Source organism: Ascaphus truei, chromosome 2 (genome assembly GCF_040206685.1).
Source record: "Ascaphus truei isolate aAscTru1 chromosome 2, aAscTru1.hap1, whole genome shotgun sequence".
NCBI classification, from domain to species: Eukaryota; Metazoa; Chordata; class Amphibia; order Anura; family Ascaphidae; genus Ascaphus; species Ascaphus truei.
In genome coordinates, this window is record NC_134484.1 from 276803268 (window position 1) to 276819285 (window position 16018).

Sequence of the window (16018 nt, forward strand, 5' to 3'; positions counted from 1 at the left end):
TGGAAGAGAAGTAAAGATACCAAATAGTGCAATATTGTCAACCCCAACAATGAAATCAATGTTGATAGCTCTATAAAATTTTCACTCACGTGTACAACGTGATAGTAAAGCGTTGTGGTTATTAGAAGTTACCAACTTTAGTTTCCAGATAGGTACTCCAGATCCATAGAAAAGGAAGGGATATCCATATACAAAAAAGGAAAAAGCAAAATAATATAATACTGCTTTTAATATTAAAAACACAAAGTATTCCACTTACATAAGTGCCTTTGTGGTGAGCATTCAAACCACCCTGAGTCATATGGACAGACAGTTGTTTTTTTCACAGCAACAGCAGCAGCAGCATCTGCTCCGCGGAGCAGATGCTGTTGCTGTGAAAAAAACAACTGTCTGTCCATATGACCAAGGGTGGTCTGAATGCTCACCACAAAGGCACTTATGTAAGTGGAATACTTTGTGTTTTTAATATTAAAAGCAGTATTATACTATTTTGCTTTTTCCTTTTTTGTATATGGATATCCCTTCCTTTTCTATGGATCTGGAGTACCTATCTGGAAACTAAAGTTGGTAACTTCTAATAACCACAACGCTTTACTATCACGTTGTACACGTGAGTGAAAATTTTATAGAGCTATCAACATTGATTTCATTGTTGGGGTTGACAATATTGCACTATTTGGTATCTTTACTTCTCTTCCATGTCTTGATGTGATTTGCGCACCTGTTTCTTCTTCGATTACAGATAATTAAAACCTGGATTAAAACGGTTCTGTAAAGGAACCAGGTACAACCTTACACCAGAAATGTGGGCGTTACTTCAGGCACAGTCGTAAATCTACTGTGAGCGAAACTCTCTCATTCATACCACACATATACACACACACACATACACACACACACACATACACACATGCACACACACACACACACACAAAATGGATACTAACAGAACAGAGAAAATGGAAACAGAACATCGCTTTCCATCCTTCTCCAGAGAGCCCTCCAGTCCATTTCAGTAATATATTCATTTCAACAGTATACTGATTTCAGCAATATTACTTTATCATCTGCATATAGACAACTTAATATTTCAGGGCATTCGTGTCTTATTCCAGTGTATTAAGCATAAATAAATCTTGATTCTTTTTTTCCATTCTAAGTCTATAGGATATAAAATAAAGTATGGGATTTGTAAATCTTTTTATATGTACACACTGTCGTAACGCACTTTAAAAAATAAAATACAATTTTAAGTAACATACATATTTTGTGACAAAACACATCATGTATATGTGTTCACTATTGAAAATGGTTCCCCTCTCATTGTAACATTATTTTGCCTAAGCTAGTGGTGCGCAAACTAGGGGGCGCAAGATTTGCTTAGGGGGTCGCGGTGGTAACAGGGGCCCCGCGCCCTTCCCCAAGGCATTTAAATTAAATGCCGGGGGAGGCGTGAGGCCTCTGTAACATCCCTTACCTGCTGCCAGCCGGGTCTTAGGCGACGCGTCGCCATGGCAACACGGCGTAAGATGACGCCGTGTGGTCACGACGTGACGCGTCACCATGACAACGCGCATCAAATGACACTGCAGGGTCACGTGACGTCGCATGACCCACAACTTCATTTGGCGCCGGGTTATAACCGAGGGGGGGCACAAACGCTGGGGCTTCCAGGCATGGGGGCGCACACCAAAAACTTTACGCAACCCTGGCCTAAGCCACAGATAAGTGAACTGCTTTTGATCACTAAGCTAACTACAAGCTTTGTGCTAAATTGGCTACAATTACTCTGCATTATATATATATATATATATATATATATATCACAACTGGAAATGCAGTTCTAAGCTCTTAAGGCCCCATTTGACCTTCAGAAGTGTAATTTTGTTGTAGATACTTTATAATAGACCACTTGAGAGGTCTTCCTGTACAGAGCTTTAGAATCCTCACAGGATTCTCACTTGACCGTGTTTAATTGTTGAAATTAATCTTACAAGTCTCATGTGTACTTATAAGACAAGGGCTTGAATGTTCTATACATTATAATTTCATCTATGAAATTTTTTTATCATACTGTTTATATGGTAGATATAACATCCTAAAAGGAAATAAACAGTCTGCAGGTAAAAGAGGTTTCACAGAGTCTCTTACAAACCAGTAAGGAAACACATTACGAGATATACCAAAGAAAAACTCTTTGTTTTATTTGGTTTCTTTTATTTGGTACATCTGATGCTGTTTTTGCCCCAGTTTAACAACCAGGAGTATAAATGGCCCCCTAAATGATCATGATTGTGTTGTTTGCTTTGCAGAGATGCAGAAGACCTGGATAGTCAGGGAGATGCCATGAGTCAGCCTGATACGATTTCCATCGCATCCAGAACTTCACAGAATACATTAGACAGTGATAAGGTAAGGCAAATGTTTCTCATTGATATTTCTTTGCTAAGGCATTATTTTTTTTGTTTCATGCTTTTACATGTTGTGACGGTGGCATGACTAAAATTAGAACATTTATTAAAGCAACAAAAAAAAGCTCACAAGTGAGTTTCGCTCTTCTGTATACTTTGTGTATATCGTGTTTTTAGGTGAACTATTTTATACAATGCCTTTTGGATTTGAGGTTTTGTATTAATATTTGATGGGAATATTCATAACACATAGTAGAAGTAAAGGGTTAAGAATGAGCAGGGACAATAAACTGTGTGACACATTTCTGTGTCTTTATAGTTGTGTTTTATAGCTTATGAAAAAAAGTAATAATGTTGTGTGATTCCATTTGTATTAATTGATGAATATTATTAAAATAAGTGCTTTGCTTTTCTCCCCCATGCCAATAACAACTGCTCTTTAGGGTGCAGGCGCCCTAAGTTTAATACTATAGCGCTCCAGTTTGTATACTTGATAATTTCTAGGATACCTATCCCCTCCATACATAGAAGTGATAGACGGGAATTGGAGAACAATGAATTCTAACACTAAGCATTATGGGTTTTGATGAATTTCACAGTCCTAACATATAATATTTCTTTCAGAGTTTACCATATATAGTTTATAGCTATTCCAATTTTGCACATAAGCCCTTAAATTCACCACAACACATTCTATAAAGTTAGGGCAGCGAACCCAAGTGAGCGTGCTGAAACTATTCACAAGTTGCAAAGTGCTGGCTGAGTTGTAATGCTTTGTTTGAAAACTTACAAACATTGCCACATTTATGTGGCATAACACAAATTTGTCTCTGAAATTGAGGGCTGATGGAGGAATTGTCAATGGCAAATGTGTTGAAGATGATAAAATAAATCAAAGATCAATATCTAAAAGAAGAGAAAAGTTTCAAACTGCCTACTGGACCTGCTCCTACGCGTTTCGGCCTTAGCCGAAGGCAGTAGGCAGGATCCCCTGTCTTGTCCCCCTCTTGGGACATTTTCATGTGCTATGAGCTTTGCTCCTTGACTCCTCTACAGACCCTGCTGAGTACCTGACATAAGGTGAAGTATCTATTATTTGCTGTAACAGACTAAGGTGTGCTTTTTTGTGCTTTTTTGTGATTATCCATATGCTTTCACAGTGAACTTGCTGATTTTGCAATGTTTTACATTTGTCCCCAGACCTAGGGAGACAGCAGCAATTTGCTACATAGTGCATTAGCCACCTTATCCAACCACTGGGTTGTGTCTGTTGGTAGCTTTTTGTATACACCTTGTCAGGTACTTTTTCAGCATTCTATTGTCTATTTAGACCGTTGTACTGTCTTTCAGGGTAACTCCCTGATTAGAGGTTTAATCAAGTTTGCACCATTCAGGGGATCCATGCCGTGTTTTAATTTTCTGTGCATTAATTTTTACTTTATGTTCTGTGACATTTTCCAATAAACATTGTGGTTTTGTATTGTCAGGCATACTTGAGTGCTTTCATTGGGGCTCTTTTGTTCTTTTTGCAATATATATATATTTATATATATTTTTTTTATATAAAATTCTATAAATTCAATCACATTACTAGTGCAATAAATAAAGTGCGAATAGCAATTTAAAGTGCAGTGCAAATAAAAGTGTTGGTGTAATTCTCAACATAAGTGCACAATAATATATGTGCAAAAACAACATATGCAATTGTGTACAAATGTAACCTCTGCTAGAACCGGCACACTCACCCAGCGTTATCTTCCTGCTCTGACGTCACAAGTTTCGCGAGAAGTGGGTTAGATGGTGCGTTGACTGGTAGACGGATCTCCGAACGTCTCCCTCTCCTCTGCTTGCGGTTGCTCCTGGACTCTACGTGTTTCACCACTTTGGCTTCGTCAGGAGTCTCTCTTCATTGCCCTGAGGATTTCTGAAACAGAGTACTGTGGGATGCTTAAGAAGAAGAGATCCTCACATGTAACCCCTTATTATATGGTTTATTTAACACATATATATATATATTGCACTAAGTATTACACCTGTCTAGCAGAGGTTACATTTGTACACAATTGCATGTGTTGTTTTTGCACATATATTATTGTATGCACTTTTGTTGAAAATTACACTAACACTTTTATATGCACTGCACTTTAAATTGCTATTAGCATTTTTAATTATTTATTGCACTAGTAATGTGATTGATTATATAGAATTTATATAGTTTTTTAAATGTATATATTTGCACTTGGAAACATGCACTAGCACTTTTATAGAGTTTATATTTAAGTAGATAGCGCTCCCCTATTTTTCTATATTATCAGAATGTAGAGGTCGTTGTTTTTTGGGGGGGGTTAGAGCTACGTTAGAATTATTGTTAGGTTTAGATAAAAGCGCCGGGTTTTATTCACACATACTGCCTTTATGACGTACCAGGAACGCCACAAGCACTTGCTCGTTTTTTAGGGGCAAACCGGGCTGACCAAGCAGATCAAAACGGAAGTGGAGAGTTTCTGGCATCCAAAGTCTGGCCGCACCATGTGATTGCTCCTAGAACAGTCACATGACGCGGAAGTACTGTCGATTCGGTGGCACTCCGATGTAGCAGGACCCCAGCACTGTAAAGGATAAAGCCGCACTCTGTGCTTTACAAGTTTTTTTTTCTCATTTACCTGGGTAAATCCCGCTAATCTCAACTGCATTGCCACTGCACCCTCCCCCACCACCAACCCCTCCCCTCTCTCAATTTCCAGGCAACTCAAATTCTCCCAGATAACAATACACATAGGCAAGTATAGCTGTTATAAGCAAAAAACTTTAAAAGTCCTCAAATGGAATACCCTTTAGGTATCAAGGTATAAAACCTGATGATGAGATATAACAGTTCCACAAATAATCGAATTTAGCTGTAAAAATCCCACATGGCACTGCATTAAGGAGTTAACACATTAAAGTGTCCAGACAAATATACATCGATGGGGTATGATATCTTGATTGGTTTATGAAATAAAAAAGGTATACAGGCATACCCCACATTAACGTACGCAATGGGACCGGCGCATGTTTGTAAAGCGAAAATGTACTTAAAGTGAAGCACTATCTTTTTCCCACTTATTGATGCACGTACAGTACTGCAATCGTCCTATATGTGCATAACTGATGTAAATAACGCATTTGTAACAGGCTCTATAGTCTCCCCGCTTGCACACACCTTCGGTACAGGTAGGGAGCCGGTATTGCTGTTCAGGACGTGCTGCCATTTGCCTATTGAGCGAGATGTACTTACTCGCGAGTGTACTTAAAGTGAGTGTACTTAAACCGGGGTATGCCTGTATATGTATGGTCCCCATTTTGTCTTAAAAAAAAGCCAAAAGTACATGTTTCTAGTAGTTTATTTCATACACACAAACCAATAGTTAGTAAGTTACCCAAAGGACGCTTTAAGTGTTTAAATTGTAAATCATGTAAATATATGACTTCTGGACAACAATTTACCTCTGTTTCCACTGGATTTCAGTTTGACATCAAATCCTTTATTAACTGCAATACCACATTCGTGATTTATTTATTAAAATGCGGATGTGGAAAACAATATGTGGGACGCACCACCAGGGCCCTTAAGAGCCGTATTATGGAGCACATGCGCCTTATTATTAAAGAGGACTTAACTCATCCAGTGTCACAACATTTCGCTAATTGCAGTTTGGGCAGTAAAGGAACATTTTCCTATATGGGTATTGATAAAGAGCTTAGGCTTGAAACGCGTAGGTGTGGGCCTTCTGCCTGTGTATGGTTTTTTTTATGATTCAATAATAAGTCTGTTTTTTACAATGGGAACGCTCTCGGTTTGATCTTCGTTTTTCCTGCATGGAAGTAGTGCTGTGTCTTTTTTTTTTTTTAACTTGTTCCTGAAGGAAATTAATATGACTGCCGCGGTCAGCCTCTGTTACAGAACCAAAAGGAAAACACTATTGGAGGAACTTGAAGAAGAAAAAAAGCCTTCGGGTAGAAGTTAGATTAAAATGCCTCATTCTAAACGGTACATTAGCAAAATACTGTGGAGTATACTGTAGTTCACAAACTGCGGTCCCTGATGACTTTGGTAGTCAGACAATAGGAAAGGAAACCCCTTCCCCGGAGAGCTTAAAATCTAAGTGACTGGAGACTTATATATGACTCAGCAGATTAGTGCTGGGGGTTGGTTTGTGGCCGCCTGGCAGGCAGCTATTCTGATCCCAATACCGATATATATATATCTGTATCATCATCGTCTTCAGCCCTTGTCGATCCACTGCTGGATGAAGGCCTCCCAAATGATCTTCCAGGTATTGATTGCATCTTTCCATCTTACTTTTGATCGTCATGTTGGGCTTTTAATCTCTCTTGAAATCCAATCGAGTTCCATCTTTGTCCAACGATGGTTATTTTGTCTCACAATATGGCTGGCCAACTGCCATTTTAATTTCTTCACCCTTGTGATAATGTCACAGACTTTTTTGTTTGGTTTCAATCCCATTCATTCATTTTCCTGTCTCTTTGGGTAATACGCAGCATCCATCTCTCCTGACATCTTTGTGTTTTCTGAAGCTTCTGAATTATCTTTGCACATTTCACATCCATAGGTTAGCACGGGCAGAATACACTGGTCAAAAATGTTCTTCTTGATGCACAGTGAAAGGTTCCCTTGAAATATTGTCTTGTTTCTTCCAAATGCACTCAATCCCATCTTCATTCTCCTATAGATTTAATTTCAAAGATTCTCATCCATTGTTATTTGCCTGCCAAGATAGACATAGTCTTCGACTTCTAGCTCTATTAAATGTATTTAATTTTTTGCTGAGATTCATATAGAGACTCACATTCTTCCGTATTGCTTCAGGAAATTCTTCAATTTGTTGCTGGAGGTGTTTTGGACTTGTGGCAAAAATAACATCTACAAATTGTAGATTACTCAAATATATACCATTGATTTTATATTCCTTATTCTTCCCAATCTAATGTCTTGAACAAGTCTTCAAGCGTTGTAGTAAAAAGCTTTGGTGACATTGTGTCTCCCTGCTCCCTTGTTGATTCTTATCTTGCTTGTATCTTCATGTAATCTAGTGGTTAATGTGACATTCCTATAAATGTTCTTTATAATATAAATATATGCTTCTTTAACATTTTGCCTTATTAATGCATCTAGAACTGCTGAGGTGTAGACAGAATCAAATGCTTTTTCGTTATCTCCGAATCCTAAGCGAGTGGTAGATCATATTCATTACTTCGGGAAATCACTTCTTGCATGACTTGGATGTGGTCCATTGTGTTGTATGCAGTGTAAAATCCTGCTTGTTCTCTAGACCAGCGGTGCGCAAACTGTGGGGCGCGACCCCCAGGGGGGGCGCGACACTGCCGACGGGGGGCGCGGGGTTTACAGAGGCCCCGTGCGCTTCCCGAAGGCACTTAAATTAAGTGCCGGGGGAGCTGCAGGGCCTCTGTAAACCTAACTTACCGTGGCTCCGGCGGCTTCCTCCCTGCGGCGCCATGACAACGCGGCGTCAAAATGACGCCGCGAGGTCATGTGACGTCACGTTGCTATGGCAACGTGACGTCATTACGCCGGAGCGCGGGTAAGTTGGGGTTGGGGGGGGGCGCGGGAGCGAGGGGACAGCCATCAGGGGGGCGCAGGGAAAAAAGTTTGCGCCCCCCTGCTCTAGACTACGCAAAGGCCAGGGTCTGTTTTAGCCGATTAGGGAGTATCTTCGTAAAAATCTTGTAAGTGATTGGAAGCAGACTGATTGGTCTTCTGTTCTTGAGGTCTTCTTTGTATCCTTTCTTGTGGATGAACTGTAGCATTACTCTATTGCTCTGGAAGTTTCTTGTTCTTCAACATGTAAAGAGTTTTGCAATAATTTTTCTACTACTTCCCCAGCTTTGTTCAAGATTTCAGTTGAAAATTCATTTCCCCGGGAGCCTTCTCATTCTTTCTGGATTTTATTGCTGGAAGGATTGTGGTGTCTTTTCACATGTAATCTACTGAATTATGCCCTGTATTATTTGTGTTCACGTACAATTTAATGTTGAAGTCCTTCACTCTCTTGATAAGTGCACAGTCTTTTATTGTTGATCGATCATCTTGTTTGAGTGCAATGATTTGCTTCTTCTGAACCATCGCTGCTTTGTCTTCTTTAAGCGTTTATATTCAATAGTCTTCTTCACCATATCACAGTTATGTTTTCTTACATCTTCAGTTATACGTTTGCGGATTGTCTTGAACAACTCTGCATATTCAATTCTTATTCTTGTTTCTTGTCGTCTCCTCATTAATTGTTTTGTTTCATCAGACATTTTCTTATTCTTTTTGTTAGCAGTTCCTCCAGTTTTATTTTGCACTTGCAACTACGATTTTCATAAGTTCTTCAGAATCGTTTGTTAAAGTGTCCTCATGCATTTTGAGCAAATTGAAGTGATTTTCAATTCTAGTTTAAATTATCTTCTGTTAGCTTTAGGTTATTGATGTTGATTGTTTTTGTCTTCTCTTTTTATCTGTTTTCTTCTTTCCAACTTCGCCATCACATATTATCTCCAGCGAACCAATTATTGATCAATCCTTGTGTCAAAACATTAAAGGACCAAGTAGTCATTAATCACGTGTTTCGTGTTCGTTAAGATAGAGCCCATTTCATGCTTGACTCCATTCGGTCCATTTTCTATTTGGATTAATCTTAATGAATGAATTCATGATGTAGAAGTTTTCACATTCTACAAATTCTACCAATCTGTCCCCACATTCATTCCGGTTACCGTAACCATACTTACCAACTGATGAATCGTTCATTCTGCTGGGCACGTATCTTTGCATTGAAATCTCACAAGGATCTTGAGGTGACTATTTCATTTGTTGTTAAATTAATTGATTTAATTGTAGAAGTCTTCGACTTCATTCTTTCGTGACCTGATTTTGGAGCAAACACTTGGATTATTTGAAGCCTATAACTCGGTCAACTGAATTACGATTCCAACTGCTCTTTCTGTTGAGCTTTCATACTCCACTATGTTATCTCTCCATGTCTTGTTAACGATGTCATGTTGGATGTAGCATTGGTCTTCTCTGTCGTCTGTTGTTAGCGATGAAGCCTACTCCACTGATTCTCCAGTTGCCTCTGTAATAGAATAGGTGTCTGCTTTTGAGTTCAATGAAGCCTTTATCTTTTTCTTCTAACTTGACTAAGGCCAATAATATATCATTCACTGGAGAGAGTCCGGCAGCTGTAGTTTTTTGGTTTGAATGACAGCTTTTGCGTAACCTCCAGAGATTCCTAGCACCCTCTGCCTTAATGCCTTCTCCCTGAATGCTGTAAATTCCGGGGACAATCCAGCCTCCGGAGAATGAGGGCCATTGTTTTTTGGTGTGTTTCATATTTGGGGGTTGAGGCCTTACTTGCCATGCCAGCCTCATTTTTAAGTGTTACCAAAAATATTTTTTATGTTGGCAGTTCTACAAAACAGAAAATGAAACATTATCAAGATTAATCTGCTTATTCTATATCCGCGCAGCTTCAGCTTACACAGCATACACCCCATAAAAGCAAAAACTAGAGAGGACAGTGGGGACACTGAAATATACCGTATCTAGCAAGGCTTTCCATTTTCTCTTTTTGAAGCCAGTCTTGTTTCCTTCATGGTTACTAAAAAAATTCAGAAATGTAGTCAATTTTATTTTTTGCACAGTAAAACTCCAGTGCTGCCTTCATAAATTATTTTACCCATGTTAGTCATCATTTTTTATGAAAAGTTTTGCGCACGTGCTCTCCAAACCTTTATTTATGCAAAATGTGTGGTTAACAGTCTCCTCTTTACTTTTTGATCCTTTTTGCTGTGAAATCCTCTGGCAGCTATTGGTTCTGAAAGAATACTGATGTCAAAAAATTTTTTGCGGGAGTTTCTAAAAATTGCTTTAAAACTGATATGGGGACTTGTATCACTGCAGAATGTCTTTCCCTAATTAGATGCCTCTAAAAGAAACAGTATATATTGTATAATTATTATATTTGTGTTGTGTTATTCAGTGCTAAGAATTGCTTCAGTTTATGAAGCAAACCGTAAGAGTGCTGGGGAAATGTTATATGGCTTAGTGCAGTGACTCTATTTGGACTGTAATGTGTGGTTGTCATGCAGTGCTTCATCTTTGAGCAGCATTGCAGGTAAGGAAATTGAACAGGTTACCGTAGTTTCATTCCAAAAAAATACTTTGGTTTACGTAGTGGTACGGTGTTTCATTCCTACACTTAGTCAGTGGGGCTACATTATTGTCAAATGTTATTTCAGGCTTTTGAGAAGACAACAATATTTTTGTTGACTTTAGCTGTCGAGGTCAAAATCTAAATGTATAATCCCAAAAGTGGGGGAAAGGGGTGAACTCCATTCCCCATCTATCAATGCAATTTATGTTAAGAGGAGTTATTAGCCTTTGGAACACAAACATTTTCTGTGCTGATTAGGACCAAAACTTGTTTCTGAATACTTGTTGTGTGCTTCGACATCTCTAAGATGGCTAGGTATTGGATTTCAGGCCCATATTTACAAAATGATTAAATATATTTTTATAGAGAAACTGTTGAAAGAGATCAAGAACGTGGCTCAGGGACTTAACTTTTTGAAATTCCTGTATACAAATGTAGCGTCGCTGATGAACAAGCAATTCCACGGCACTGTGAATAGTGTCTGCTGAGATCAAGCTGCGGGCGGGGGGGGGGGGGTGCATGCTTCCGAATGGGACCCTCCGGAATGTTAAGCCTTAAGTGCCAAAACTGTTGCAATCGCATCATTCACATGGCATGGAGACATTAAGGCTTGCTACATCTGTATGTTGCTTAGTGGTGGTAAACTTTTCTCATGTACGGCCCCTTTATAAGTGATGTAGTCTCCCTACTAAGTCCATGTTTCTATCTCTCTTGGTCTGATTAGTTGCTGGCCTAAGGCAACAGATGCGCTTTAAATTTGTGAGGATTGGCTGGCAACTGGAGACTGCAGGAAGCAGCTGTTCACTCTGTGGACAAGAGGGGTTGTAGGATTCAAAATCTGAAAAGCTTTCACGAGTTATGCACATCTGGTTGTCTTCCAGTGCAATAATAAATACATTTTAAAAAAGGCACAGATTTTTAGTCAACTAGTGACAAAGGGGCACACTAATTGCTGAATCTAGACTCCTTTCCATGAGTTTGGAAACGAAATGATGTGCATTTGCAATGCACCATTTGCTGTATAAAGATCTTGGGCTGATCTCTCTATTATAAATATATAAGATTTATGGGATTAAGTTGACTTTGGCATGTCCGTTTAGGACTGATAGACAACTAAATAATGTTATCTTGCAATCCTACTGTGGGTTTTTTTCTCTAAGACTTAGAGTATAAGTGCTGCAAATGAAATTAACATACTACACTGTATAGTGGTAATAATTATCTCTATGGTTGTTTAATATTTCTACATATATAAATTATGTATATTAGTTTCTACCCATATTTGCAATCCTTAATTAAGAGGTTACTTGTTATATTTTATTGTACCCTAGAAAGAAAAAAATAGCGCCAGATCATCTCAAAGGAGATTGGACGGTCTATATTAGTCATTAGTAACCCATGTATGACCTACTAATTTAGTAATCTGCCAATACTTGGCAAACGGCTTCAACATCTGGTGCTTGGCATCAGCACTAGTTGTTTCATGCACCGGATCTTTTTAGCAATCCACACCCTGTGTTTTCCCTTGCCATTAATTTTCTGTGAGGTCATTCCCGGAGGTCTTCCTTTTCTCGCTTGTTGGCGACTATTATTTATTCATCCATTGCTGAGCGAGATGAGCAATTATAAGATGTTAACAACTTGTCCTTGAGGAAGTTGATTCATTAACAGTTCAATTAACCATGTATCCGCAGAATTATGGTAACATTTATCTAGGATTTAGTCAGATGAGGTGTGAACTGATTGCCTCCAATTTGTAGAGAATATAATTATCAACTCTTCTGTCCTCAGAACACAATCCAATCCTCTCCAACATTCACAACTCTTCACCTCCATATGTTCATGTCTCTATTCACCCCCTAAAACATACATCACAAAATATTATATATTCAATTGAGCAGTTCTTTGTATGTGTCTGTATTTTATATGGTACTAGCTGAAAGACCCGGCGTTGCCCGTGAGTTAAATTTCCCGCTAGGAAAATGTGGGGGGAGGGACAGTGGACAGGAGGAGGGGAGGGACAGTGGACAGGAGGAGGGGAGGGGAGGGACAGTGGACAGGAGGGGACGGGGACAGTGGACAGGAGGGGACAGTGGACAGTGGACAGGAGGGGACGGGGACAGTGGACAGGAGGGGATGGGAACAGTGGACAGGAGGGGGGGTGGGTTTCTTAAAATTTACGGGTCCCTCCTCTTCACTCCCCCTGTATGTTTCTCCGCTCCCCCCTCTCTCTCCGCTCCTGCCCCCCCGCCCACCCATGCGTAGCTCCGGTCCCCACCCTAGAGTGTCTGACACACACACACACTGTGTCCCACACACCCACACACAGTGTGTCCCACACACACACACACACACACAGTGTGTCCCACACACACACACACCCAGTGTCACACACACACAGACACACACCGTGACACACACACACAGTGACACACACACACACACAGTGACACACACACACACATACACACACACGTACGTCACCTCTCCTTCCGGCCGCCGCCATCTTAGTTACTCCGCGAGGGAGGAAGGGGGTCCTTCCGGCCGCCGCCATCTTAGGCGCCGCGTGGCAGCTGCAGGCTGCCTGGCCACTGCCTGTCCCCGCGCCGGGTAGGGAGGTGAGTGGAGCGGGAGGGAGGTGAGTGGAGCGGGAGGGAGGTGAGTGGAGCGGGAGGGAGGTGGAGGTGAGTGGAGCGGGAGGGAGGTGAGCGGGAGGGAGGGGAGTGGAGCGGGAGGGAGTGGAGCGGGAGGGAGGTGAGTGGAGCGGGAGGGAGGTGAGTGGAGGGAGGTGAGTTGAGCGGGAGGGAGGCGAGTGGAGCGGAGAGTGGAGCGGAGGCGGGGAGGTCAGTGGAGCACCGGGGAGGGGGGGAGGTAGGTGTGTGTGTGTGCCCACTTTGGCCCGTCACTCCGCCTCAGGCCAATGAGAGGTGTGCGGGGGCGGGCGGGCCAAGGGACCAATGAGATTTCCCCTAGGGACAGAGGCCATGCAGACAGGCATACAGTGCTTTCACAAATATAGTATAAGATGCTGCAACCTTTTGTCTCTGTGATCTATACGGCTTTGTATGACATATTGACTGTAACATGGGTGTATGTGGGAAGAACAAGATGGTTACTCCCTGAGGCTTCAGTGGATTGTGATAATTATATCAAATGTATTTTGTTACTCCTTTTGTAAGCAAATTACATATTTGGCAAGCCTTCTAAAGGTGTTTTGTCCAACAGGAGAGTGTTCTACAATTGGCTGTGGTTATCTTGAAGTGAAGTGAGGCGTGGACACCACATTCAATTTAATTGTGATGACCTTAATATGCAGAATGGTAGTAGGAGTCTATGAATGAGTGTAGAGAGATGGTGGGGCATTGTTATACATGTTGTGAGAAGGAGGATAATTGTTCAAAATCAATGCTACAACCACTGTACAGTAAACTATTTTTGTTAATGTACTGTATGCGTCCGTCAGTTTTAGCGTTTTAAGCTGAAATCTGTGCTTGAGACTCCACCATAAAATAAACCTTTACATTTTAAAGGCATACTATATCAATGCACTTCCAAACTATTAAAAGATCATTCTGTTTGATCAATCAACAAACCAAGAATTTTTTGTCCCAGGCGAAAACTAGCATGGCTGTTCCTTCCTGGGAAAATTATTTGTGAAGAAGGACTTTTGTTGGTTATTTTCTTGCGGTAAAGATTACCATATAAAATAATATTTCACACATTGTATCGGTTTACATCTTTGTCTTTCTCTTTTATTTAATCAGAAGTAGATTTGATGACCAGTGTAGAGCTACAGGAAAGATCACCAGAATGGCATAAATTATACAAATAAAATCGCAAATAAATACTCTTGTGAGCACATTTGCATGTCTCAGGTCTTCAACTCGGCCTATAGTGATAAATAAATATATAAATGTAAACAGTGTTCAAAAATAGTGATAATAATAGTACAATTCGCTGCTCAACCCTCTTAGGAGAAGATCCAGTTCCTCCTCTCTTGACTGTTTGGAAGAAGCTTGTGTGGAGCGCAGAATTTCACCATATAAAGGGAAGGAAATAAATAATAGTGTAATATGTCCAAATACCTGTAGCAATGTATATGGGGATCGGGATTAAGAACTCACATTCTCCCAGTTAAAATACAGCATTGGAAGACAATCTGAAGACTCTGTAGTTTGCAGGGGGATCTTGCTTAGGATACTCTCCCTGGTGTCAGTGGAACAAACCCTCGATGGAAACAGAGACAACTCTAGTGCAACATTATATGTTCACTAATGATATATTCAATAAAAACAGTGGCAATCCACACTTACATTAGCACCATGTGCATAGACACATAACAATCAAAGCGCAGCAGCAGTATACACCATCTACCCCACTCCCGGGATCCTAAGCAAGATCCCCCTGCAAACTACAGCGTCTTCAGATTGTCTTCCAATGCTGTATTTTAACTGGGAGAATGTGAGTTCTTAATCCCGATCCCCAAATACATTGCTACAGGTGTTTGGACGTAATACACTATTATTTATTTCCTTCCCTTTATATGGTGAAATTCTGCGCTCCCCACAAGCTTCTTCCAAATTGTACACAACATACCACTTATTTTACAAATGGAGGGGAATCATATCTGCCCAAAAAGGAGTTGCTAATTTGAGACCCTCCAATAGATGCCATATTCTAACCATAGGTTTCTTCGTGGCTTTTCTATGCTGATAATCTTTCTTTTCTCATTTTGTGGATATCGGCAAATCTCCAAGTCAGGAGATGTCAGTGGTTTTTCAACAGGGGTTCCTAGGAAGCCTTGGGTTTCCCGGGCATCCCTAAACGGTTCCCTGCAATTTTCAGGTAATTTGAATATTGTACTAAATACAGAAGAATTTACAATGCATCTGATATCAGACTCGCTTTTAGAGAGGTTTGGGGTTCCTTACAATGCATCCGATCCCAGGTGCGCTATTGGAGCGGGTTGGGGCTCTGCAGAATTCCACAATATAATTATAGGGTTCTTAACCAAGAAAAGGTTAAAAAAAAACTACTGCTGTAGATCACTGAGACCACAAAGAAGTCAAACGTTCCGGACAATAATGCACATTGTCTTAACATGATTTAGAAATTTTCTACAGTAAGTGCATTCTGTATTGATACATGCATTAGAGAGATCCATGCTGTGTCTTAAATACTCAATCATAAATTTCTCTTTATTGTAGAAATTGAGATTAAAACTGTAAACCAAAAAGCTATGCTTCTTATTTATTTATTTCTTTTAATTGGGGATGAAGCTTATATGAGATAAGCTCGGTTGATTCTATGCCATTATTTACACATATGGAAGCATGCTCAGGAAGTGCAATATGCTAACTGTTTGTGGAGTTACAGCATTTTTAATAGATT

General features: G+C 40.2%; 1 protein-coding gene across 7 annotated transcripts in view; it reads left to right on the forward strand.

Annotated features, from left to right (window-relative positions):
* LOC142487267 (triple functional domain protein) overlaps positions 1-16018 on the forward strand; it is a 419339-nt gene that overhangs the window by 354913 nt on the left and 48408 nt on the right. For 6 of the 7 annotated variants that reach the window (XM_075586256.1, XM_075586257.1, XM_075586259.1 and 3 more), the window contains exon 33: positions 2313-2412. In XM_075586256.1, the coding sequence (XP_075442371.1) occupies positions 2313-2412 (100 nt within the window). Of the gene's footprint in view, positions 1-2312; positions 2413-13852; positions 14558-16018 lie in introns of those variants that run through there. The other variant, XM_075586263.1, reaches the window with a different exon arrangement.